General features: G+C 38.9%; 1 protein-coding gene across 2 annotated transcripts in view; it reads right to left on the bottom strand.

Moving 5' to 3' along the window:
- camkk1a (calcium/calmodulin-dependent protein kinase kinase 1, alpha a) overlaps window positions 1-26742 on the bottom strand; it is a 41653-nt gene that overhangs the window by 7725 nt on the left and 7186 nt on the right. For both annotated transcript variants that reach the window (XM_077505604.1, XM_077505605.1), the window contains exons 2-13: window positions 17289-17717; window positions 15325-15372; window positions 13977-14030; window positions 12076-12127; window positions 11034-11167; window positions 8958-8994; window positions 7583-7604; window positions 5350-5438; window positions 4150-4349; window positions 3519-3572; window positions 2761-2834; window positions 428-515 (exon numbers count right to left, since the gene is read on the bottom strand). In XM_077505604.1, coding sequence (XP_077361730.1) covers window positions 428-515; window positions 2761-2834; window positions 3519-3572; window positions 4150-4349; window positions 5350-5438; window positions 7583-7604; window positions 8958-8994; window positions 11034-11167; window positions 12076-12127; window positions 13977-14030; window positions 15325-15372; window positions 17289-17597 — 1161 coding nt within the window. In that variant the 5' untranslated portion in view covers window positions 17598-17717. The remainder of the gene's footprint in view (window positions 1-427; window positions 516-2760; window positions 2835-3518; window positions 3573-4149; window positions 4350-5349; window positions 5439-7582; window positions 7605-8957; window positions 8995-11033; window positions 11168-12075; window positions 12128-13976; window positions 14031-15324; window positions 15373-17288; window positions 17718-26742) is intronic.

Here is a 26742-nt window from a genome sequence, read left to right as displayed (position 1 = left end):
TTGTCACTAAGACGGATGAAGAATATTATATACAGTTTATGTTTTCACATTTCTCCGGTGTACAGTATGCTGGTAATGTTTGGAACGACTGGATTTCAACGGAATTATAAATCACGTTAGTACAAACTAATCAAATCAGTGAACACTGGAAAAGTTAAACGTGACAAATTGCGCAATTTCACCTGACCTGGCATTTACACTTCCTGATGACGTTTACATATCAGAACTTTAATGGTTCACTTGCAGCCTGTCAGTCAAATGAGCCACAAACAAAAGCGTAGAAAGACGATTCAAGACGATTCATTGACACGTCATTTCACTGCCTCGGGGAGACACTAATAGGAAAGATATCGGATATCCCCCCGCCTCTCACACACCGGTGCTCATTTGCGCCCCACTAACCCCCCCATGCTGTCAATTGTCTTACCTTGATCTCAGCGATGGTGATTCGGGTGTCTGGGTTCTTGTCGAGCATTCGCAAGATCAGAGTCCGCAACTCCTCGTTGCTTTTTGGTCTGAAAGGACACACGAGATAATAACACAAGAGGCAACGTTTTGCAACGCAGACGCGATTACGAACCACAGTACATATTTTGTCTATAACGTTGCATAGTTATGAATGGTGTACAATGAACTAGTTTGTTTGTTTGTTTTTCTCCCATTGGCTTGAGGAGCTATTCATAAAAACTCTGTGCTGTGCAAACAAACAGGAGTTAGGAGAGGTTTATAGTGATTTCTTTGCCCAGTCGGCCCAATTTATACGACATACGGACAACCTTGAAGGGAGAATGTCTTTCAATACACAGTGAATAGAAGCAGTTCTACACCAAGACTGTCAGAAAGCTGCACGCACTATAATGTTATTCTGACCTCTATGCGCCAAAGACGATATTCCCTCCACATTAAAAGGCCCAGTCTGCCGGTTTCACTCAGGAAAAGGCACTTTTTAAATACAGGATTTAAACAAACTACTTCTCATGTTACAGATCTGGGCTTCTCTTAATGTGTGGTGGTGATTTTGTCCTAAACCCCCACACCCCCAGCCTGTATTTTGCCATTTTGTGTTTGTTTTGTAAACAGCGGGACGTTTCTGTGGAAAGACAGTGTTTATGTACACCCCTCCAGCCAATCGCAGAGCGGGGGGTGGCGTGTCGCAAAAAATAAAAATAAAAATCCGTGCGTGCGTTCGCCCGGCCCCATTTGTGACACGCCACCCCCCGCTCTGAGATTGGCTGGAGGGGTGTAAACACTGTCTTTCCACAGAAATGTCCCGCTGTTTACAAGACAAACACAAAATGGCAAAATACAGGTTGGGAAGGTGAGGGTTTAGGACAAAATCACCACCAAACATTAACATAAGCCCATATGTGTAGACTTTGGTCTTTTCTTTGGTAATTACTTTAATGCATGAGCCTTTGGGAATGATTTTAAATGTGATTTTAAGTAGATTTATTTTGATATTAACCGGAATAAGGATGATTGAAAATGTGTCACACAGAAGTGACGTCATCTAGCAGCAGCCAATAGAAAAGCACCTTCAGATGACGTCTTTCCTATGGTGTTTTTTGAATATTGCACACAATTGAATTAAAAAATAATAATAATAATGCTGAAACTAAAACTACGCATATATTAAATAACTAAAACTAATAAAAAATAACCAAACCACTCTGAAAACTAAAACGAACTAAATTTGAAAAAAAAAAAGAAAAAATAAACCTATGGAGTAGTACAGATTATATGCCCTCTAATGATGGAAAATTTTGAAATGATTTATCAGGGTCTCATTTTTTTCTATCACAAATAACTGCCATTTGTGTGCAGAGTTAATATCCACTGTAAGTCAGACGGCGTTAAGCACACAAGTGACAATTAACAGTCTCATTTCAGCAGTTCAATGCACGCTTGACTGACCAATGAACTAATTAATGAGTGGAAATAAATGGAAGGACATAATGACGGCGTAAACGTTTACACCGCACAGCTAACTCACAGCTAACTCCCACAGATAAACGTTATTGTTAAAAGCATGAAGAGCGAATCTCCCACATTGCCAGATGCTAATTTCAACATTTTTGGAACGAGTTTGATTGTGTTGCGAGGAACGTAGCCGTCAAGGAAAAAAAAAAAAAACTCATCAAATCATTCAAAGCTGTGAATGCTTAGTAGACATTTTGTTCTTCTTGAATGTTTTAGTGACGAGCTCAATTAACAAGACTTGAAACCAGCACAATGACATCATTGTAATTCCCTTTTGAAAGGAAATGTGCACGTTGCAATGCAACACCGCCTCATTTGCTGGAGAGCCACGCTATAAAAAAACAATTAATTCTGACGAATGTGATGTCTCCGTTAATCACCATTAAGATGGTGCGTTATCCTGTTTGGGAGAAGCTTTAATAGGCAGTTTCTTAATCAGTTTGCCCCTTCAACCTGTATCTTTTTATCCTCTGACCTGTCACCAAGACGAATGTTTTGATTAAAGAGGCAAAATTAGAAAAAAAAAAAAAAAAAAAAGGTTTGTGTATTATTCCCAATCTGCTGATGTCCCTGTTTACCTTTTCAGTGCTTGTTTTGATCACATGCAGGTGACATTTAGATTCATGCTGGCAGTGCACTGACGTGTTTGTGTCTGGGATGCAGATGAAAATGGTGAAGATAAATGAGCTGATCTGGGAACTGGTGGTGGCTGCGCCGGTCTCTCTCTATTTTTTTTTTTTAATGTAGCGGCAGTGTGGAGGTGCGATACGGGGAACTTACGTTTCCGGGAAATCCACAGGTTTGGTCCTTATCTTATTGTGCAAAGCCAATATGTACTCGTCGATAAATGGGCACTGCAAGGGAGGGCACGGAAAACGATGGAAAAACACAAGAAAGGTAGATTCAATTCAAGTCTGTTACTGGAGGAGAAAATATTAGTCATAGACCGATATGTTTTTTTCAAGGCCGATAACGATACGGATTATTAGTAGTCAAGGAGGCCGATAACAGATATTTCAAGACGATATTTATTTGCAGTAAAATTGGAAAAAAAAATAAAAAATCCTTTTAAACTATATTAACAGATTTGTTTAAAAAATTATAACAAAAGTTGCAGTGAGCTTCCAGGGCTATTATAATACTAAAAATTATTGATAATAATAATAACAATAATAATAATGATAATAATAATAATAATAAATTATTATATTACTTTTTATTATTACATATTTATTATTATTTTAATTTATTATTTAAAAAATAATAAATTAAAAACCAAGTAAATAGATCCCTAAAGATTTATACTGTAAATAAAGTTTTCTAAAATTTCAACATATTATTATTATTATTTATTTATTTTAAATAAAGTGTTTAATTTGCTCCTAAAACAAAGCAAAATCAACGTGGTGCCCCTAGAGGTTGCTGAGGGAATTACAACTCCCCCGAGTACCCGCCAAATTATTAATTCGCTACAGCGGAAATTTTCATTGAAAAAGGTCAATCAAATGCTGAAGCAACGAGCCAACGTGTAAACTTGCCTTTCCAAAGATGAAACAGTAGAGAGTGACTCCCATGGCCCAAACATCCAACGCCTAAAAAAAAAAAAAAAAAAAAAAATAAAAAAATAAATAAAGTTGCACATAAAATGTTGTGTTAGAAAAACTGTCAAAAATACACTGCCTCAGTAAAGAAAATGATCGATTAGCACCAAGTCAATAAAATGAATAAAATTGTTCCTCTCAAAAACAGAATTACAGCTATAGACTGGTAAAAATCAACCATCAGTATCCTGGTTTAACCTCTTCCTTACCTCCAATTTGTTTCACCTGATATTTTTATCTGTATTATGTAACAACTTTTTATTTAAGCTTGACTTCATATTTCATAGTTACTGTGTATGTCTGTGTGGGTAAATCAATGACGATGGGAGTGGGAGTTTACTGAATAGGCACACTGAGAGGTACATTTTTTTTTTTTTTTACATATACTGTTACATTTCAATTCATTGCAAATGGCGTAGATCAAAACAAGCAAGCAACTTAGCCTAACACGTTCATCTTTTACATTCTTTTCCCAATTTCCTTTCCAGCTGAAAGGATACCCAGTTAATAACTTCATTTAAGTTCAATCATGTATCGTTTGCATCACGTCATAATAAAGCCAACTCACTTTTCCACTGAAGCTCTTGCGTTTGTCTGACAAGGTCTCCGGCGCCATGAATGCAGGAGTGCCGGCTGTGCTGGAGAGCAGAGCGTCTTTGCCCTCAAACTGGTTGCTCACTCCGAAATCTGCAATCTTGACATGGCCGTCGTCCCCCAGTAACAAATTAGAGGGCTTGATGTCCCGGTGTACAATTTTCTGGTAGTGCACTGTGGAGACAAGTTTGTGGTCTTAACGTCGTACGCGCGGCGGACCTTACATGTAATTATGGTTTAAAATTAACATAACATACAGAGTTCCCTCTTAACTCATTCACTCGCTGCCATTTTCACATTTCGCAATCCCGTTCGCTCCCGGCTGTTTTACTGGATTTTGACTGATTTTGCAAGGCCCACAGATTATTGTGTTCTTTTGCTATAAAAGCATGGAACCTACCAAAAGAAAGATTAAAGTCTCTTCTTTCATCAGGGAAAAAAGTATGTTTCTATCTGTTTCCGTTTTGCGGCAATTCGCATTAGAAGAGAGCTAAGTTTCATCAGTTTTCACAAATTTATTTAAAATTGCAAGTAATTTAGCTTTTTTTTCTACATGGCCCTGGTTGATCTCCTTTGCTCTGCTGCCACCTGCTGGCCATTTGTGTAATAACTACGATTTCTGCAACCGTTCTTTGCAGTTGAGAGGCTGCATCAAAGCCTTCTGTATGCTCTAGCATAAAACAAAAACAAAAAAACGTATAAATACGTCTTTGAGACACTTACAACATAAAACAAAAACGTACTTACACGTTATTGGGAGCAAATGAGTTAAACAAAAGAGTCTATGAAAACATTATTTTCTATCGCCATTGGGAATCAACAGTTTGATTTGATTTGATGTCGAAACGAAGACTTGACATTTTGAAGATCTTAAGCATTGAAAATAAAGTAGAGTCCTCGAAAGCAGGCTCTTCAATCAGAGGAAGCAGGTTCATCCAGCTTACCGGAGAAACACTTCAGCATGACATTTTATCTTCTTTCTAAGACTCTGAAGACCGCAATGGCGAGACAGTATTGATTCGTAATCATTTAGGACTGAGGCCGTTTGCTGCAGCAAACCAGGGCACATCAAAAGAAACAATGTTTCATGCATCCAGTGTAGGCTCAGTATTGATTAGAGTGTAAGCAGACAAAACTTCCCCCCCGAAAAGGCCTCAATCGGAGGGATACTTACAGTACTCGATACCAAGGATGACGTCTCGGAAGTACAACCTTGCCTGCTCCTCTGACAACGGATTGTCTGTGGGTACTTCCAACACTGGCCTGCAAATTGACAGTGAGCACAACATTTCACAGTTTTCCCATTTCAGATGCACTCTAAATATTTTCATCGGTGCTTCAAATTGATACGGCAGTTTCGATGTCTTTCGACAGCCCTCGGAAATGGGCTACCCAAAGTCAAACATTGCCAATGCTGCAGATGTTATTGCTCAATTTAGGTTGAGTTGCGGATGGGTGAGTTAAGGAGTAAATACAGTAGCTGAGTCATCTGTCAGTCCTGTTACGCTGGGACAAGCCCCTTTTTTGTTGATTTTTTAAACCCGCACAATCAAATTAAAATCTGGCATTTTTGTTGCTGCCTCTTTCGTCACGTATACTTGTATCTGAACTGGTCCACATGCGAGGTAAAATGTTTTGAAAGATGCCAGAGGGAGTCATCGATTGATCTGGATCGATTCAACTTTCGTGATCCCCATTATGAAATTCGTTTCGCACTTTCAGGAGAGATGTTCGAGTGAGGTGGTTTTACAAAGAGCGGTTCACTGTTTGATGTCTTGCCCAAGGTCGGTTTGACAGCTGGTTTTCAACTTGTGACCTCGCAATCACCAAGTCATGCAGTCCAGACAGTGCTCCCGTCTGACCAAACAAAATGTTATCAATATTTTTCATGAATAAGATTGTCGTTTCTATCCTGCATTATAGTAAAATACGCTTTCAATGTTTTGCCTCTTCTATGAATGAATGAATGAATATAAATATGAATTGTAAATGCACATTCTTACTTGATGTTTAACTCATTCACTGAAGCAACCCCCTTCGCTCCCTCTTTTACTGGATTTTGACTGATTTTGCAAGGCCCACAGAATATTGTGTTCTATTGCTATAAAACACAGAACCTACCCAAAGAAAGATTAGAGTGTCTTCTTTCATCAGGGGGGTGGAAAAAAAAAAAAGTTATTTGTATCTGTTTCCGTTTTGCAGCAATTAGCATTACAACATAGAGTTTCATCAATTTTCACGTTCCTGGTGAAAACACTGTCAAAAAGAGCTTGTTGCAACATGGCCAAGGCTGATCTCTTATACGCTGCTACCATCTGTTAGCTGTTTTTATGTACTAACTACTAGTGTTCCAATACCGATACTTGTGAGTACTCACAAGTAACATGCCGATACCATTAATTACAAAGCTAATATAGGATTTTGGATGCAGCATCTTGTGTCGTGCTGGTGCACGACATTCACTGGTATGTGACATGTTCACTGCATGCCGATTTAAGATATCCTATTGGCCCTTGAATGCTCTGAACCAATAGCAGGACAGCTTTTTCATGTCGAGAGAAAAAAAAACATAAGTATCGGTATGGTATCGGCCGATACTGCAAAGCTGGATATCGGTATCGGGGGCCAAAAAACAGTATTGGAACAACACTGCTTTAAGCCACTTCTTCATGTCAGAAGCTGCATCAAAGCCTTCTGCTTGCACAAAAAAGAACAAAAAAAACATGTAAACACGTTTTTGGGAGGGAAGGACAAAGTATTTAAAAACATGTTTACACATTTTTGGGATTGCAAATCAAGGCACACCTCATGTTTCCCTTTCATCCATATGCTTTAAACACTGACTTCTATAATGTGATACAGCATGAACCTACTTGTCACCGCATAATTTATTTTCCAATCAAATAGTCCTGCTGTGTTAGTACAACTTTTAAAAAGTCACAAATCATCAGATTAAGGTGTTTATGTGGCAGCCCATGATGGGAAAAGCCAAAAGTTGCAACAACTTTGCATTTTTAATGATCATGTGCGCCAAGAAGATTAAAAGGATCAAAAAGCAAATCCCATCAACCGCATGCACGCATGTTATGTTAACCACGTCCCCGTCCCGCCGTTATGTAATAACAACAGGTCTCATTTCATTTGATCCCATTTATAGCATTCTGGGGGAGGCAGCCATGCATGCATGCCAGGAGCCGAATTCTGCTGGTAATAAGCATCAACTTATTACAAATCCCTTTGAAGCCGGTAAAGGCGCCAAGCAAGACCGCCAGCCCCTGTATAAGAACACGCAAAAAGGCTGAGGCTGCGGGGCGGATGGATGGATGGAGTGAAGAAATGAGGATGCGGATGAAGAGAAACCGAGGGGATGAGCCTTCAAATATGAACAAAGGACACCTTGCACTCACCCTTTGCGCATCAGCTCGAACACTGTCGGAAAAATAGAGAACGGATAAGTAAATATGAACGGCAATGACAAAAATAATCCATGATTTCATGCAAACATGAACACTTATGTTTAGCCATTGTGCAGCCTCGTGCAAGCACATTTAACGTATCACTAAATGTGCCACATTAAGCACGTGAGGAGTTCAACGTTCCATCTGTGACCTGGCAGTGCTGCTGAGGGTTAGCGTGCGCCTCGAGGAGGTGCAAAGGGAGGCCAGGGACTAACTGAATTAGTTATATGAACAGTCGCTAAACGTCATGATGCGATATTATCATCATATGAAGCTCACGATACGATAATTATCACGATATTGTGGTTGGTGATATTTAAAAAAAAAAGGTCACAATATTGTAAAAAAAAAAATAAAAAAAAATGAGGTCATACTTTTAAAAAAAAGCACAATAATGTGCTTTTGTACATAACTGCAATGATATTATACTATTATTATGTTTAATTATTATTATTTTTATGTTATGTTAATGCACGCACACATTGAGTTTCTCCACATATTGACTTTATCCCTTCATCTGACAATTAGTGTAGATTTTCAGCATAGATGGGCTAAAACATCCCTAATGAAAATTCAATTGCACTAAAAAACTAGCCACCAGAGGGTGCTAGAACTGCAGAAATGGAAATCAACCTGACTTTTTTTTTTTAACAGATGTGTTGCATTTAAATATCCTGAACATGACGACGACGATATTGTGGCAGTTTTAATATCACGATATCACGATATCGCACTTATCGTTACATCCCTAGTAGCTACTCAAGTAGGGTAAAAAGCAGTGATGTCACGATAAGGGCAATATCGTGATATTAAAACTGCCACAATATTGTCATCGTCATGGTGGCAGTATTTAAAAGGAACACATCTGTTAAAAAAAAAAAAAAAGTCAGGTTGATTTCCATTTGTGGAGTTCTAGCACCCTCTAGTGGCTAGTTTATTAGTGCTATTTAATTTTCATTAGGGATGTTTTAGCCTTCCATGTTTAAAATCTATGCTAATTGTCAGATGAAGGGGGGCCAAATTTGCTTGTGAAGCAATAAATGTGTGCTTGAATTAGCATGTAAGTGCCTCCATATTGTTATTAGAGATTGTAGATGGTTTATATGCATTGCTGTTATGTACTGTTTTTTTTTTTTTTTTTTTCTTTTTTTAGTATGAGCTCTTTTTTTTACAATATTGTGATCTTTTTGAAATATCACAATATCGCGATAATTATCGTATCGTGACCTTCACATCGCGATAATATCGTATCGTGATGTTTTGGATATCGTTACATCCCAAGTAAAAAGCAGAGGAAGAAAGAAAATATGGTTTGCGTACGTACCCATGTGAAGGTTATCCTCTGAAGGATCGTCCAGTACCTGTTACATGAACACAACAAATGAATGACAGAGTGAGACCAGGATTACTTGTACATAATATTTACTTTTCGGGTATAACGCATTATGTGGATTGAGTCAGACAAAAAAAAAAAAAAAAGATTCTTCGCGACAGCTGCAAAGTCATTTTCAACTGAACCGTTTTAACTATTTGACCTTTTCAGTCGACGGCACATGAAAGCTGCTTAGGAGTTCAGCGACAGACAGCAGAGAAGCTTTCATTTAAAAATGTCATCCGCGCAATGGCTTGCTTCAATCCGACTGATGGTCTGTTTAATAAACAGGGATGTCATCACTGCGCTGCGGTTCATGCAAGATAAAAAAAGGTCTGTTGCCTTATCTGGGAACGGTTGCTTATAATCTAGGGAACAATTGGGGTATTTTATTACGCGGATCCTCCTAACAGTGCTGATGTGTAATTAACGTTTCATTGCGGTAAACGCGAGTTGAACAAATTCACTCATTCACTCGCCGCCATTTTCACATGAAGCAACCCCGTTCGCTCCCGGCTGTTTTACTGGATTTTGACTGATTTTGCAATGCCCACAGAATATTGTGTTCTATTGTTATAAAAGCACGGAACCTATCAAAAGAAAGATTAACGTCTCTTCTTTCACTAGGAAAAAAAAAGTATGTTTCTTTCCGTTTCCGTTTTGCAGCAATTAGCATTAGAAGAGAGCTAAGTTTCATCAGTTTTCACAAATCTATTTAAAATTGTAAGTAATTGAGCTTTTTTTCTACATGGCCCTGGTTGATCTCCTTTGCTCTGCTGCCACCTGCTGGCCGTTTGTGTAATAACTACAATTTCTGCAACCGTTCTTTGCCGTTGAGAGGCTGCATCAAAGCCTTCTGAATGCTCTAGCATAAAAAATACCCAACCCCCCCAAAAAAACGTATAAATACGTCTTTGGGACACTTTTTAAAAAATGTATTTACACGTTATTGGGAGCAAATGAGTTAAAGGGGAAGTCACCCATAAATATTTCTTGACAAAAATATGCTCTATGTGACCTCACTCATCTAAACATGCGGAATATGAATTATGAATCAAAATCCAGCCATTTTTTATCCATCTCAGGGGGCGGCCATTTTGCCACTTGCTGTCGACTTAAGATGACATCGCAGTTGCTTCAGGGCTCAGGCAACGACAAATCACAGTTCGCCTGTTTTCTGAAGCTGAGATTCAGACAGCATCGCGTCAAACCTCATCAAAACCAAACCCACCTGAAAAATATCGACTTAAGTTTAAGCTTACATTTAGTGGAATATAATTGCATGTACAGTAAATGGAAATATGAATCATTGTCAGTATTGTTTTAAAAAGTAGTAAGTCATCACAGTGAAAGGAAAAAAAAACGGTACTTTTCTTGGTGACTGTTGATTAATGTCGTGGCTGACTAAGACAAATTAAAAGTAACTGAATTTACAGATTGTTGATTTAAAAGAAAAAAAGCGGCACTCGATGACTCAGCACGGATGATATTCCTTCCTCGTCCCCGCCATCTGTGACAAATGGACGCATCACATTCAATGCTTTGAATCTGTTCTGCACTGCGTGGGCTTCAATATTCAAGAGGAGAGAAAAGAGGGACTGGAATCCAGTCTCATCGTCAGCCAAGAATGAAAGTGACATTGACCCAAGCAGAGCTCAGGGAACAAATTGAGTATAATTGGCAAATGCACTCCCTTCCACAAGTATCGGAAAATGAGACATATTCGTAACTTGTGCCGTCTGAAAATGTTTTGGTTTGATCTAAACATTAATGAGACGAATTGGGAAACCCTCAATTATTAAGCAAAGACAATGACCCACGAGACTATGCCAAAACAACAAAAGAGTTCCTTCATTTCTAATCTAATGATGGGTGGGGAAAACGTAAACACCCATATTCCGTTATCATTGTGATTTCATCGACGACGTCGAACTAATTTCACTGGTTGCATCAGGAATGGATAAAAAAAATAAAATAAAAATAAAATAAAATAAAAAAAAAAATTAAAAAAAAAGGGGATCAACTCACCTCCACTAGTTTAACAATGTTGACATGGTCGAGCTTTTTGAGGATGGCAATCTCTTGGTAGACCCTTTCCAATGGTCCCAAGAATTTGGGCTGCTCCCCTTGGACCGCCTTTGGTCCTCTTGGAGGGGGACGACCTGCAGAATCACAAATTTAGAACAAAAAAAAAAAACCTGATGACTCCACATTATGTGATGTATATATGGGAGCAAATGAATTAATATGAAAAGAAAAATGCACTGAGCTGTCACCAACATTTTACAAATGCAATTATGCCATCTACTGGCAGAGAAATGACCTCAACACAAATCAATATCACACTTTTTTTTTTTTTTTTTTACCGTACAGTACATCTTTTTTTAAACATCTTTTTTAAATTTTTTAACAATTTAGTTTTAATTCAAATTAAATTAATTAATTAATTTTTATTCATTAATTAGTTAAAATGAAAAATTAAAAATGAAATTAATTATTTTTTAATTAATTAAAGTTAAAACTTAATAATTAAAACGTAATTTAAAAATTACCGTACAGTACATCTTTTTTTTATTTTTTAATAATTTAGTTTTAATTAAAATTAAATTAAAACTTTACTTAATTAAAATTAAATTAATTAAAACTTAATTTAACTCATTTTAAATTACAAAATACATTTTTATTTTTTTAACTAAATTTTATGAACTATTATGAAATTCCTGGATCATGATAAAAAAAAAGGATGCAGTCATATTTCTATTAGTTTAACATTTTTTTCCCCAAATGTTATTTAAACAAGAGTATGAAAACTTAAGAGGGGGAAAAAAAAACATTTATAGTACATTAAGAACAGATATAAAATTTATGATTATTGGCATCTTCTTCATGCAATAAAAATATTTCAATGCCTTCATTAAAACAAACACGCACAGTCCACAATGGCTACATTATTCAGGTGTGATGACACCCATATTAAAAGACAGCCTGATGTAGCAATTCAATGTGCCACAAAACCAATTTAGAAAAAAAATAAGCCAATGGATGTTTTTTTGAAGGCGTGTGGACTTACGTGGAAAACCACACTGCTTCATTAACTTCTTCTTGGACACCACTTTCATGGCCTGCAAAGCAAGAAATCATTTTGGTCCATTTTTTTTTTTTTTTTTAATGCACTGCACTACATTGTTACAGAACTGAGAGTTACTCTCTACATTTTGATCCATAAGGCCTTCGTGCATGCGTGTTTACATGATTAAATCAGTGAATGTGTGGCTCGGGCTGCAGATGGAAAAGCTTACGTGAAATAAAATTCAAATTAACGGGAAACAGAGTCAACCGTCTACATCTGTCGTTACTCATCTGCGCCCGTCAATGTTATTTAGGATTATACTCAGATGTCGCCCGAGACAAGCTGCAAATAAAAAAAATAAAAAAAAAATAAAAAAAAAGAACTCAATCTGTCCCAGGAGGCCACAATTCCTGTCACACTCAACAATCGGTGTCACCAGTGAATGCCTCTAAACATTAACAATGTAGACGCATTATGTACTCCTCCTTACGAATCTTGAAAAATGTTGATTCTGTAAACATCTCTTAGGCTCTATATGTCCTTGGATGATCTAATACTGCAACATTCTATTGAAAACGGTCTTCGCGTTGTTATTCATCTTGCCGGTATCTTTATTTATTTATTTTTTGATTGGACTCATGGGTAGGTGTTCAGGTTTGGTGGTGGGCGTAAAAAGCACAAGGCAGACAGCGGGTATGCATTGTCTGGTAATTGCTTTACATGAAGGAAAGAAAACCCAGAAGAATACATTTAAAATATATATTTTAAATTGATTCGAGACGAAAAATGCAACAATCCAGGATGTCTTGCCCAAAGCTGGGATTGCCTCCAGTTCATGCGCGACTCAAATGCGATAGAAAAGTAGATGGATGGACTACAAAATAATCTTTACCTAAAATACAGGGAACAGGTAAAAGTATATTGATAAAGATGATAAGACACAATAATTATCAACAATGATTTAACAAGGTAGGAAAGCTACCCCCTTCACTTCCGGCTGTTTTACTGGATTTTGACTATCGCAATTGTGTTTTATTGCTATAAAAACATGAAACCTACCAAAAGAAAGATTAGTCTCTTTTTTTTCATCAAGAAAAAGAAGTATATTTCTATCTTTTTTTCCATTTTGCAGCAATTAGAATATAGCTTATAAGTTTCATCATTATTGACAAGTCTAATTAGAATTGTATTTGAGTTTGTTTTTTTTTTCAACATGGCCCTGGTTGATCTCCTTTGCTCTGCTGCCACCTGCTGGCCGTTTGTGTAATAACTACCATTTCTGCAACCGTTCTTTGCAGTTGAGAGGCTGCATCAAAGCCTTCTGTATGCTCTAGCATAAAAAAAACAACAAAAAAAAACATATAAATACGTCTTTGGGACAAGTTGGGACATTTAAAATAGAACGTATTTATAGGTTTTTGGGAGCAAATTATTATTATTATTATTATTTTTAACAACTGACACGAACGTGGCCTGCTCATTTGGTCTTTGGGGATGACCCGGTGCCCACGGGCACCATGATGGTGACCTTTTATTTATGCAAATCCATGTGGAACTGGCACAAAATCCTAATGAATCATTTGGAGAAAACAAATGGCTCAGCATCATGGGCAAATGTTTCTTAGCATTACAATGTACAAACATCTGCTTGATGCACAATAAAACCGTAAATGCCTGGATGCACTGGAAGTGGCACTTGTTGTTTGCGAGGGAACTAGAAAATCAACGCGGCAGAAAGCCACTGAGGTGGAAGACAAGGAAAATAAAAAAATCAATGGCACAGTGGAAATTTCTGGAGCTCCTTCGGTCTACGCAACAGAGGCAGAGAGGCTCTCAACACACCATTATGTGTCTTTAATGGCAAGAAAGTGATTACAGGTAAATAAAATTTGCTGACTTACATAATGTTTGTCATCATCCTCATTGTAAGCGAGTTTGACGACACCATAGGAACCCTGCAAAACAAAAATAAAAGAAGGGATCAAATGTGGCCACAGTTTGTCGTTCATTAATAAAACAAACAAACGCACCCATCCGAGACGGCTGCAGTGAATCTATTCAAAAACAACATTTTTGGCCTGTACAGCTTCCCACACACTCTCCTCCTGGATCTCCACTTACCACTTTTGCTTGGGTGTAAAAAGCTTCCAAGCATTTCTGTCACATTGCTGCTTTTCAAGTAAACCAAACGTGGTTGCATGATTTAGGTTTACAACAAACATATTCAAAAATTATTTGTGCATTATTCATTCCAATTTATATATTTACTGTTGTTCATTGCAAAAAAACTTTGGTTCAGACTTTTGTTTTTTTGTAATATTAACTTATGTTTATTAATTATATTTCAGTAAATTGTAAAATATTAAACCTTTATTTTTACCATTCCTCTCTGGCTCATTTGAGTGAAATTTTATTCTATTTTTTGTTTGTCAAGTTTTATATATTGAAAGGTAATTGTTAAATTGGTTTTTAACAATACACGTACTTTATGATTAAATAAACAATGATGAACATTTACGACCACCCTAATTGTTAATTAATTGTAACTAATCAAAAAACATTTAGAGGGGTAGAGAGAGAGCGAGAGAGAACAATTGTAACTATAATATATTGGAACTGTAATTGTAACTAATCAAAAAACATTCAGAGGGGTAGAGAGCGAGAGATAGAGCGAGAGAGAGAGTGAGAGCTAGCTATCTAGATAGCTAGCTAGATATATATAGAGATAGCTAGCTAGCTAGATATAGATAGAGATACCTAGCTAGCTAGATATAGATAGAGATAGCTAGCTAGCTAGATATAGATAGAGCTAGCTTGCTAGCTAGATATAGATAGAGATAGCTAGCTAGCTAGATATAGATAGAGATAGCTAGCTAGCTAGCTAGCTAGCTAGAGATAGCTAGCGAGCGAGCGAGCGAGAGAGAGAGAGAACAAAAGTACCGAAAATTGGTACCGTTGAGTACCGTTATCGATTCCCAGGTACTGAGTATTGGAACAGTACCGGCTCAAATAAGAAAGGTACCTATCCCTAGCTAAAATTAAATAACATATACTGGAGCTAGTTCTTTGATTTAATGAAAAAAAAAAAGAAAAAAAAATATTTACGGACTTTTCACCAGTCAAAAGAATACTTTGTGATTGGCTGGTGGAAGATGCGGAGGCGGAACTCGCGCCTCCCAGCGCAAAGGCCTGCACGTGCTGTGAAAACAACAACCTCAGACGTAGGCATCAACAAGAAACAAAACTCACCTTTCCAATTTCACTCTTCAACTTATACTGGTTTAACTGGATACAATCCTGTGAGGGGACGAAATCAGGAGAGAAGAAACACAATCGTCAATCATCACAAACGCACAACGGCTAAGAAGGGGCGACACGTCGCTGTGACTTCGAATGCAGGGTAGACTGATGGTTTCAGTCTGTGTTTACAGTCTGCAAGTCCATTAGAGTTCTACTGCTTCGAAAGGCTGCTTTGCCGTTCCATAGCAACCACCGCCGCTACAGATCAGCGTCAGCCAGCCAGCAGAGGAGCGCAAACGACAGAACGGTCAGAGGCTTTAGATGGCTTTAGGATCAGCACAAGGATCCATCGTGAAAAAATGGTGCAAGGCATCTCTGATGTGAGTTGGTAGATGGCGGCGGCGGCGGCGGCTTGAGCCAGAGCAATGCCCGAGGCTTGTGTTCCCAGGCTGAGAGGAGGGGGAAGAACATTTTGTCGATGGTGCAAAACAGACCAGAATAGCATGACAAAAAATAAATAAAAAAATACAGCAGCAGCTCATGTTGCAAGGCCACCAGGCGAAGTGCTTTAGAAAAAAAAAATACTATTATGAAGCAGGTTATGTAATGTGTTGCTTGCAGGGCAAACAATACAAAAAAAAAACATAAAAAAAAAAATCACAGCTGGGACGAGGATCTTGTGTTGGAGGTTGCTGACTGGTGTGATGGTGTGAGGGAGTGTGGGCAGGGCTGAGAACAAGAGTTGGAAAGAAGAGCTTAGTCTGGTCAAGTACATTAAGAGGCCAAACTCTGGAAACGGATCGCTTTGAGTCAGAGGCATTAGGGGGAGGAATATTATAGTAAAAAAAACAAAATACTGGATTATTACTATTATTATTATGTTTATGTTATTTATTTACCGTATTTTCACGACTATAAGGCGCACCGCATTATTAGGCGCACCATCAATGAATGACATATTTTAAAACTATTCCATATATAAGGGGCACCGCATTATCTATCAAAAGAAAGATTAAAGTCTCTTCTTTCATCAGGAAAAAATAGTATATTTCTATCTGTTTCCATTTTGCATGAGAATATAGCCAAGTTTCATCATTATTCCCATTCCTGGTGAAAACAGTGACAAAAAGAGCTTGTTGTAACATGGCCCTGGCTGATCTCTTATACTCTGCTGCCACCTGCTGGCCGTTTTTGTAATAACTGTCATTGCTTCAACTGTTCTCTGCAGTTGAGAGGCTGCATCAAAGCTTTCTGTATGTTCTAGCATGAAAAAAAAATGTATAAATACATCTTTAGGACACTTAAAAGTATAACGTATTTATATGTTTTTGGGAGCAAATTAATTTGTTGTCATCAATATTTTTGTTGTCAACTGAAGTATGTTTCTGTCTGTTTCCGTTTTGCAGCAATTACCATTAGAAGAGAGTTAAGTTTCATCAGTTTTCACAAATCTATTTAAAATTGTAAGTAATTTAGCTTCTTTTTTTAGATGGCCCTGGTCCTTTGCTCTGCTGCCACCTGCTGGCCGTTTGTGTAATAACTACCATTTCTAATAATAATATAATAATAATAATAATAATAATAATAATAATAATAATAATAATAATAATAAAAAAAAAAGGTATAAATATGTCTTTGGGACACTTGAAACATAAAAAAAAACCAAAACGGATTTACACCTTATTGGGAGCAAATGAGTTAATGTCTGTGAATCGCATTTTGAAAATTGTTCTCTGTTGCATGCTAGTCAGCCAGCAATTAAGATAAGAATTAAGTTTCAGTTGGATAGTACAGGGATCCCTCGTTATATTGCGGTTCATTGTTTGCATCTCCACTATAATCGCAAATTTTACGTAATACTACTTACAGGCATTTCCTTTAAAGACATATAGGAACAATTGTGTGCCGGTTAAATTTTTAATCTGAATTTAGAGAACTGCTCTATGAAAACCTTTTCTTGTATGAATCCTCACCTGGGAATCCGATATGGACACACGTTTCGATTCCACCGTGGGCCTGCGAGCCACCCGAGGGGAGACGTGTGTATACCCCCCTCCGGAGGAGAGGTAAGTGCCTCTCTCCTGCAGAGAGAACTTCCTCCCGGTCAACTGAGGCCGCGACGCTTTGGGCCGATCGCCGTCCAGCTGAGCGCGTCCGTTTCTGACAGGAGCGCCCGGATCTTCTGTGGACATGGCGGCCAGGATGTCCGTCAGACTGCTGCTGCTCTGTTCCTCGGAACCGGACTCCAGCCTTTCCATGCCGGGCTCGCTGCTCATCGCCATGGCCGGAGTGGAAGGTGCGCTTTGAGGCGGATTTGATGGGAAGCGTAAATTTGCGCCACCACCTGCATCAATGTGAACCGGACCAGCTGGCGTTGGCAGTGCTCCGGGTGTTTACAAGAGCTGGGAAGTCAAAAAGAAGGAAAACATTAGTTCATTTTGCTTTTCTTACAAGACGGGTATAAAACAGAAGTCAAAAGCGACAAAGTTTGATTGCTGCGTCCCCATCATCCTTATCAGACGGATGCAGCTCGACGGGCGCACCAGGAAATGTGCCGATAAAAAGAGCAGAGGTGAGGCGAGGCGTGTGTAGTATTCTGCCTTTAGACTTTCATTTCATTTCCGATGACAAATAGCAGCCATGACAGATCATATCAAAGCTCGCTGTCACACTTGAGCATTTTCTGCTGTCTTCTGCCTTTCATCCCACATTCACCACGAATGTCATGTTTTGGTTCCATGTGGTTAGGTTTTGTTTGGTTTTAGGTGTTTGTAGTGTTTTGTTCTGAGTTCTCGTTATTGTTAACTTGTCCACCTGCGTGCGTCTTCCCTTCCCAGTATGTGTTGCTAATTAATGCGCTCTGCCTGCTGTGTTTCCCAAGTGTCTCTTGTTAAAGTCTCGTTAGTGTTGTATTTAGTCAGTAGTGTTTGGTCACGCGTTGTGGTAGCATTGTCTTGTCCTGTTGCTGTGCTGGTAGTGTTTACGTCTAGTCAAGTTTCTCCACATCTAGTCAAGTCTTTCCAGGTCCTGACAAGTCTGGTCTGCCAGGTCTGTCCACGTTCTGCTAAGTCTGTCCTGCCAAATCTATCCACGTCATGCCAAGTCTGTCCACGTCTAGTCAAGTTTCTCCACATCTAGTCAAGTCTGTCCGCGTCCTGCCAAGTCTGTCCTCGTTCTGCCAAGTCTGTCCATGTACTGCCAAATCTATCCACGTCATGCCAAGTCTGTCCACGTCTAGTCAAGTTACTCCACGTCTCGTCAAGTTTCTCCACGTCCTGCCAAGTCTGTCCATGTACTGCCAAATCTATCCACGTCATGCCAAGTCTGTCCACGTCTAGTCAAGTTTCTCCACGTCCTGCCAAGTCTGTCCTCGTCCTGCCAAGTCTGTCGTCCTGCCAAGTCTATCCTCGTCCTGCCAAGTCTGTCCTCGTCCTGCCAAGTCTGTCCTCGTTCTGCCAAGTCTGTCCTCGTTCTGCCAAGTCTGTCCATGTCCTGCCAAGTCTGTCCACGTCATGCCAAGTCTGTCCACGTCTAGTCAAGTTTCTCCACGCCTAGTGAATTTCTCCACGTCTAGCCAAGTCTTTCCAGGTCCTGCCAAGTCTGGTCTGCCAAGTATGTCCATGTCCTGCAAAATCTATCCACGTCATGCCAAGTCTGTCCACGTCTAGTCAAGTTTCTCCACGTCGAGTCAAGTTTGTCCTCGTCCTGCCAAGTCTGTCCTCGTTCTGCCAAGTCTGTCCTCGTTCTGCCAAGTCTGTCCACGTCCTGCCAAGTCGTCCTGCCAAGTCTGGTCTGCCTAAACTAAGGAGCAGTATTGGGAGAAAACTAAAGACTAAAAGAACTTGATCCAAATCAACATGCACGTTTTCTGCAATCCATGAGTTGAAACCCTTCAAAAGTGACAATTTTGTATTTCAAAACTTGGCTCCGTGATTCAGGGAACCGCCATGTAGGCCTGTTTACAAGGTTGCTCAAAGGCTGATTGTGTAAAATGGATTTCATGCATTCTGCCAAAAAAGAAAAAAAAACGGGCATGTTATTTGAAGTGGTTTGCAGGGGGAAATGGTTTGGAATGGAACAGCTGTTAACACTGCAGTACATTTTGAACAGGGTAACATTGTGAGTTGACATCACTTTGACACAGCACTTCACAATAGACTGTGCTGCTATGTTGAAAAAACAAACATTGTGGAGCTCTTGGCCAAGAAAACAAATGAGCTTACTTGTGCGGACAACAAGATCATTCATCTCATCATCCATTTAAATTGCAAATTAGGAGCATTTGACCAGTTTAGATTGCTATTATCCAGTATCAGAGAATGGGGAAGGCTGTTATCAGTAAAGGAAATGCATTATCTATTTACTCATCTAGAGGAAAAAAATAAAGAAAAGAGATGTCATGTTTTGCTCATTCAAATCCACAAAAGTGACGATCAGCCTTCGAATGGCTTCCTCTCCATGTTGCGCCATTCGGAGCATTATGAATGTGTGAGCAATATCCTGCTGCGAGGCGAGTAGCAGCAGTGGTGTAATTATTCTTTTTTAGCAGTAATGACATTTGCCTGAAAAGCTACCACCATTTTCTCATGTTTGTCCAGTATGTACAATTTGTATTAGCTGTATTGACTCTTTTACTGCCACACGTTATCAAAAAAAACAAAAAAAAAAAAAAAACAAAAAAAAAAAAACAAAACAAAAAAAACAATGCCAGCGGAATTCGAGCATTTTAACTCATTTCTCGAAGCAAACAGAATATTGTGTTCTTTTGCTACATAAACAACATGGGTACCACATGAAAGATCGCATTCCATTCTTTCATTACAAAAAAAAGTATGTCTACCTTATTCCGTTCTTGAGTAACCGCCATTTGAAAATAGGTCATTTGAGTGACATTGAGCGAAAATTGAAAAGAAAAGATACATTTCCTCCACAACAGTGACTTTGATGCTAATATTTTTTGTTTAGTGACGCTCCGTCAAATTAGGTTTAATGTTGAAAACGTTCTATTTCATCAGATTGCGTCATGTTTCATTGCAATTCGCAGCTCTAGTTAGGGCCCGAGCCGTTACCGCTGCCATCTGCTGGCCATAGTGAGTGGGTGTTTTTGATTTCACAACTCATTGACCCGGCTGCGCTGCACTTGGATGCCTCACTGACCACTGATATATTCACACACACACACACAAAAAAAAAAAAAAAGTAGTTGACATCACTTAACGTTTATGGCGGCATACATGGTGATTTCACTAAACGTTATTAAACGTTTTTGGCGGTCAAAAGAGTAAAATGGGTCTGCTCTTCACCAATAGATGTGATGTGAATATTGTTACAAAATAACAGCTAACAAATCAATAACTATTTTGACTGGTATGTTAGTAAAGAAAGCTGGAGTTAAAAAAAAACAAAACACGGTTTCTATGAATCCTGGAAAAGTTACAAGTTCATGTTAAAGATTAGACCTCTCTTAATATGAAAAAAAATGCACTGAGCTGTCACCGTCTTACAAATGCAATTACGCCATCTAGTGGCAGAAAAATGACAACACAAATTAATAGCACACTTTTTTTTTTACAGTACAGCAGATCTTTTTAATATTAACTCAATTCTATGAATTATTATGCAATTACTGTATAAATGACTAAAAGATGTAGCCATATTTCAATTAGTTTAACCTTTTTTTCACTTTTGTGTTAACAAGAGTATGAAGACTTCGAAAAAAAATATTTTACATTTGGTACAAGTATCAAATTTGCGATTAATCGTGAGTTAACTATAGAAGTCATGCGGTTAATTACGATTAACAAAAATTAAAAATATGCTATCTTCATATAAATCGTGTACTTTTGATCGCCTCATCATCGTGTAATCATCAATAAAAGTATTAGTAATTAGTTTAACAGCAATCTTCTGTATCAAGTTATGAGACATCAACAGCTATAATAATAAAAATTTAAAAAAAATCCAGACATTGATCCATGAAAACCAACGACAGCCTTGAGAGCTCCAGTTGACTATCAAGTGCTTTCAACAGCGACCATCTTCGCTCACGTTTAGCTACCCGAGAGGCAATAACGGTAAAAGCTCCAGAGTGGCACGTTGGACAAATGACTCCATTAGTGAACCACTTTCACTCCTACTTGGCTTCTATCAGTCTGCGCCAGCATTCGGTTGCACGTAAAAGGCAAACAATAAGATCTGAGACCAGGATAAAAGAGAAAAAAAAAAAGTTATTTGAGAAATGGGGAATATGCCATAATAATGCACACAGAGGAAAGCGCTTCATATATTGGCTCTGTCTTTTTCTCTTTTTTTTTTTTTTTTACGAGTCCTTGACAGACAGCAATGCATTTTAAACACAGATGAATCCCCCTTAGCTTCCTACTGCTAACATTTGACCTTGAAAGCCTACATAGGTTTATTTATCTTCATTTTTATGAACAGTCTATCTTTATTTCGCAATGGGAGATGGTCAGAAGAGTGTATTAGGTACACCCACACATTCTAACGTCAAAAAAAAAAAAAAAAAAAGCTGCTTTAAACACTCAACACAAAATAATTTTCTGCTCACTCAACATCTTTATGATCCAAGTTGTCATTTCAGCTGTTCCAAATGGCAATACATCAAACTGAGAAGTGGTTCAAATATTTATGTGCAACATTTCTATTCTGTGCAAGGTGTCGCGGATATTGAGCCGATCCCAGCGTGGTCAGTCACCATCGGCGGAGGAGACGAGCTCTTTTTATTCATGTTGCGACGTGTTATTTAAATAGTGTAAAAGCCATTGGTGTCCAAACTGGTGTCTGTGGGCCCATTTGTGGCCCACTGTCCATTGTTACCGGCGCCGCGAATCGCACGTGAAATTACTTTGTGTCATTAATTTTTTGTGTGTGTGTCATTATTAAATATAAATAAATAAATACATGAATAAATAAATACTGTATGTGTTTAAAATAGTGCTGTCAAAGTTAAAGCGTGAACTAATGAATTAATCACAAAAAATTATCGGATTAATCATTGTATTACCACAGATTAATCACACTATTAATTTTGACGGCAGATGATACTTTTTTAGCCGACCGTGGATGGTTACATTAAAAGGTAGCTGTTGGAGTTTGAGCAATAAACATAACTACATGCATTAAAGTAAAAAAATGTTTACATATGCCATACGTCATTTTAAATATGAATTTTTGAAGACGTCTTCATTACATTAAATGTCAAAAATATTAACACATAACAGGTGAGCTTCAAATTTAGCGGGCAAAATATGTTGGGGGGAAAAAAAGCCTTTTTAAGTCAGTGATTAATCATGATTAATCAAAATTCTAAGATGTGATTAATCTGATTAAAAAAATGTAATCGTTTGACAGCTCTAAGTTTAAAATGAAATCCCTGGTTCATGCAAAACTAGAGCTTTCAACAACAATTGCCCCCCCTGCCGTGTTTCCAATGTCCCCCAATCCCAACGTGTGACAGGCCTCCGCTTTCCTTCACCTGTCACATTTCATAAATCCTCCAATCGTGGCCGGTTCACATCGATCACCAAGCAAAAAGGAGAGCGGGGAATACCGCATAGCACATTGGCGACATCAGAACAGCTTGTGTTTAAATAGCTTTTTGTGTGCGTATAAAACACAAACGCACTCCAACGTATCTCACAACCAATACACACCACCTCTTACACACAGATACAGTTCTTTTTTTCTTTTTGTGAAAGGATTAAATGAGACAAATCAGGACCGTGACCACCCCCCCACTTCCCACAAACACCCCCACTCTCCCCGCTCCCATGTCGTCTTCTGTTATGGTAGCAAACACTTAGGAGTGATTATGCCTCATCATCTTTGACTTGAGATTTTAACGTGACATTTTCGAATGAGGTTTTCTTTCTCCGAGCACAGTGAACAACATCTCAAAAGGGCTCCGCGGAGAGCGAGTGAGTTTGCATAAAAATCGGCTATCAGCAGGGAAATGAAAAATGGATTGAAAAGAATTGAAGTCACACACAAATTCTTCATACAATGCGTACAGCTGTGTAGGCCGGTGACGCGGTATTTTAAGCGCCTCATCAGGGCACCGCGTTGGCTCCATTTTTAAGAGAAAATTGGCACACGGTCGGTCGACTGATGGAAGAGTCTCTCCAGCATGTCCTGGGTCGTCCCCCGGGGCCTCCTCTCTTGTTGGCGCGCGCCCCACAGACCACATTAATCGGGAAGCATCGGAACCAGATGCCGTAGCCACCTCAGCTGTGTCCTCTCAACATGAAGCAGTACCTTGACTATGAATCCCTCCCGGATGACTGAGCTTCTCATCCCTGTGGAGGAAACTCATTTCGCCTGATTGTGACCCATAGCTCGTGAGGAATGTATTGCAGATTTGGCCGGCAAATCACCAGGAGCGACTGATGCAGAGTGTGCAGCACAGCAGAAGCGGCACCGATCCGTCTGTCAATCTCCCTCACTCGTGAACAAGACCCCAAGAAACTTGAACTCCCCCTCCCAGGAGGGACTCCAACCTAAATAGCTAAGTTTCATCACGATTCACATTCCTGGTGTTGCAACATGGCCCTGGTTGATCTCTTATACTCTGCTGCCATCTGCTGACCATTTTTGTAACAACAACCATTGCTTGAAGCATTCTCTTCAGTTCAGAGGCTGCATCAAAGCCATATATATGCTAGCATAAAAACAAAACAAAAACGTATAAATACGTCTTTGCGAGCATGGTAATATTTATGAGAGAACGTATTTATACGTTTTTGGGAGCAATTGTGTTAATATATTTGAAAACATACAAAATATAAAAATATACTAATTTTAACAAGACTAAGTGCAATTTCTGGAGAAATTGTGTGGGAATGCCGAAAGCTGAATTCTACTAGGTCAATGCTAAGATTTGAATCCATGTAAATGGAGAGATAAATTATGAAATGATGACCTCCTGGTTACTGGACAATTAACTTTTACCTCCTGTGCCACCGAGCAGTACCAGACACCTGGTAATGATGGGTCAAGTTATATGTATGAAAGTGGGCGTGATACTTGAAAATGAATGGGGAAAAGTTGATATTTAACGTTAAATTGTGCGAATACTGTAAGTAACGTGGAATGAGACGATAAATACCCCGGGAAGCTTGAATTTTTGAAGCAAGTTGAAATTTGAACAGTGTAAATCGGAAGCATTGTGTGGAGAATAAAAATCCCAATAACATACGTGGGAATGCTTCAGCATTCCCACGATAGACATTTGACACCCACCCCTTTTACTGGATCAGAAAATGACACGGTAAATCCACAGGGCTCACGGACTATAATTCTCTCCACGTCCAGGAACCTGCAGTGTTTTCACTTGACACTTTCTAATGTGTTCATCTAACACGGACTAATCCCTGGAACTCCTTTAATTAATCCACGGGATTAGCAAGCAATTGTACCAGACACCACTCGGTAAATCTATTCAACACCTCAGTGAGACATGATGGCAATAACAAAACACACTATACTATACGTACACAGCGGGGTCCATAATTTATGACTACCCGCCTTAGTAGAAATTTGCTGAACCCTGACTGGCCTACCCGCAACTGCCAATAATGCCTGCAGGATTACACAGGATATAACACGGACATGCTGGATGAGCTTATTATTTCTCCTCTACTCACACCGGCTGGGAGTGCAGCTTCCAGCACGGTTGACCTTCCTTGGAATCCTTGATATGGTGCTGCACTAACAAGGACAGACCCGACCCGACGCCCCCCTTCCAGCGTTTCCTTCAGGCGAATGATTCATGAAACGTCGTTGTTGACATGTCTCATGAAATCACCAGTTGGAGAAATACTCCTTCCTTCTTGTGTCCACTATCTGGACCCTCTGCTCGATCGTCTATTTTTAGAAGGTTTCGGCGCTGGCTCCGAGGAGCTAAGCTAAATCGCAAGCGCAACCAAATGGGGCTTGAGAGCGACGTGCTCAATATCACAACCTTGGAAGTCTGCAATGATGAGCACCCGCACGGGGATTATGATGTTGGATGCTGCTGGCAATTCAGCGCGTAACTCGGTGCCCTGTAAATCCCTCAGAACTGATCCATCGCTGATCCATCTCCTCAATATTGGAAACCTGTGACCAGGTGGCTGGAGGAGAACATTATTTGACCGGCTTGCGACTGACATTTGCTCTCTGCTAAATAACCGCCTTAATATGAGATGTGGCTCAGAAGACAGACCAAACTTTGAGTAACAAGATGAGCACTACAACCCAAACACGCATGTGGTTCAAGTAGAGCGCACACGGAACCTAAAAAAAAAAAAAAAAAAAAAAAAAACACTTTGGTTTGACTTTTTGATCTTATAGCCCCTTCAAAGTTTGTAAACAATTGGGGTGTTGAAAAAAAAAATCGATTCGGCAATATATCGCGATACTACATCGCGCAATTCTCGAATCGATTCAATAGGCGGCCGAATCGATTTTTAAACTTCCATTTTTAATGGAAAAATATTCAACAAAACGTCTTACTTCAGGTTCGGGTTCACACCTTAAGCATAGAAGATGTTATTTTAATGGAACATTAAGCCTTAATATTTTATTTCAATGCTGTTGAACATGAAACAGATTACAACCTGTATAAGACTGAAGTTTCAGGTAAATAAATAATACATTTTCATACAGATCTTAGACTGTACAAGTATATTGATTAGTATTTTCTAAATTTGAATTTAAAAAAATCGCACCAATCGACTTATAAATTCGTATCGGGATTAATCGGTATCGAATCGAATCGTGAACTGTGAATCGTGATACGAATCGAATCGTCAGGTACTAGGCAATTCACACCCCTAGTAAACAATGTGACGCAATTTAAAGGGCGGGGCTTAGCTGGAGGCAAAAACACCTCAGTGGCGTGTGGTCCTAACACCGGTCAGCATATTTTCACGGAAAGTTCACGCCGGAAAGGACGCGCAAAACGGCCATTTGAGTTCATATGTGAATAAACTGATAAAAATAGAATAAGAATAAACAGACAACCAGCGTTGTTTACTTCTAGCTGCACTTCGTTGCCTCCAGCGGTTGTTTTTGCCTCCAGTAAACGTCGTGACATTATCGTGACGTAGCCCATGAAGGGTTGGTGTCAAGTTGCACTTGTTGAGTTTTAGTATGTGCTCATAATCATTTCCGGAATGTCAGAGAGGAAGAACATGCCTCTCACTAATGGTATCGTTCCCCTAAAAATTGGAGCAGTGTCCTCTTTTTGGAAAGCAACCCGAATATTATTGAATAAAGGGTGACAGGAGATTATACAAACATTCTTGTGCTGGATCCATTTAATTGTCCGCTGATTTACAGTCATAACTGATTGTCAGGAAAAAAATGTCTATGAAATACTGAGAATACACTTTGCAAAGGAATAAACAGGCACACAGATAGAAATTG

Source organism: Festucalex cinctus, chromosome 18 (assembly GCF_051991245.1).
Source record: "Festucalex cinctus isolate MCC-2025b chromosome 18, RoL_Fcin_1.0, whole genome shotgun sequence".
Classification (NCBI taxonomy): domain Eukaryota; kingdom Metazoa; phylum Chordata; class Actinopteri; order Syngnathiformes; family Syngnathidae; genus Festucalex; species Festucalex cinctus.
This window is presented reverse-complemented; position numbering and strand designations above follow the sequence as displayed.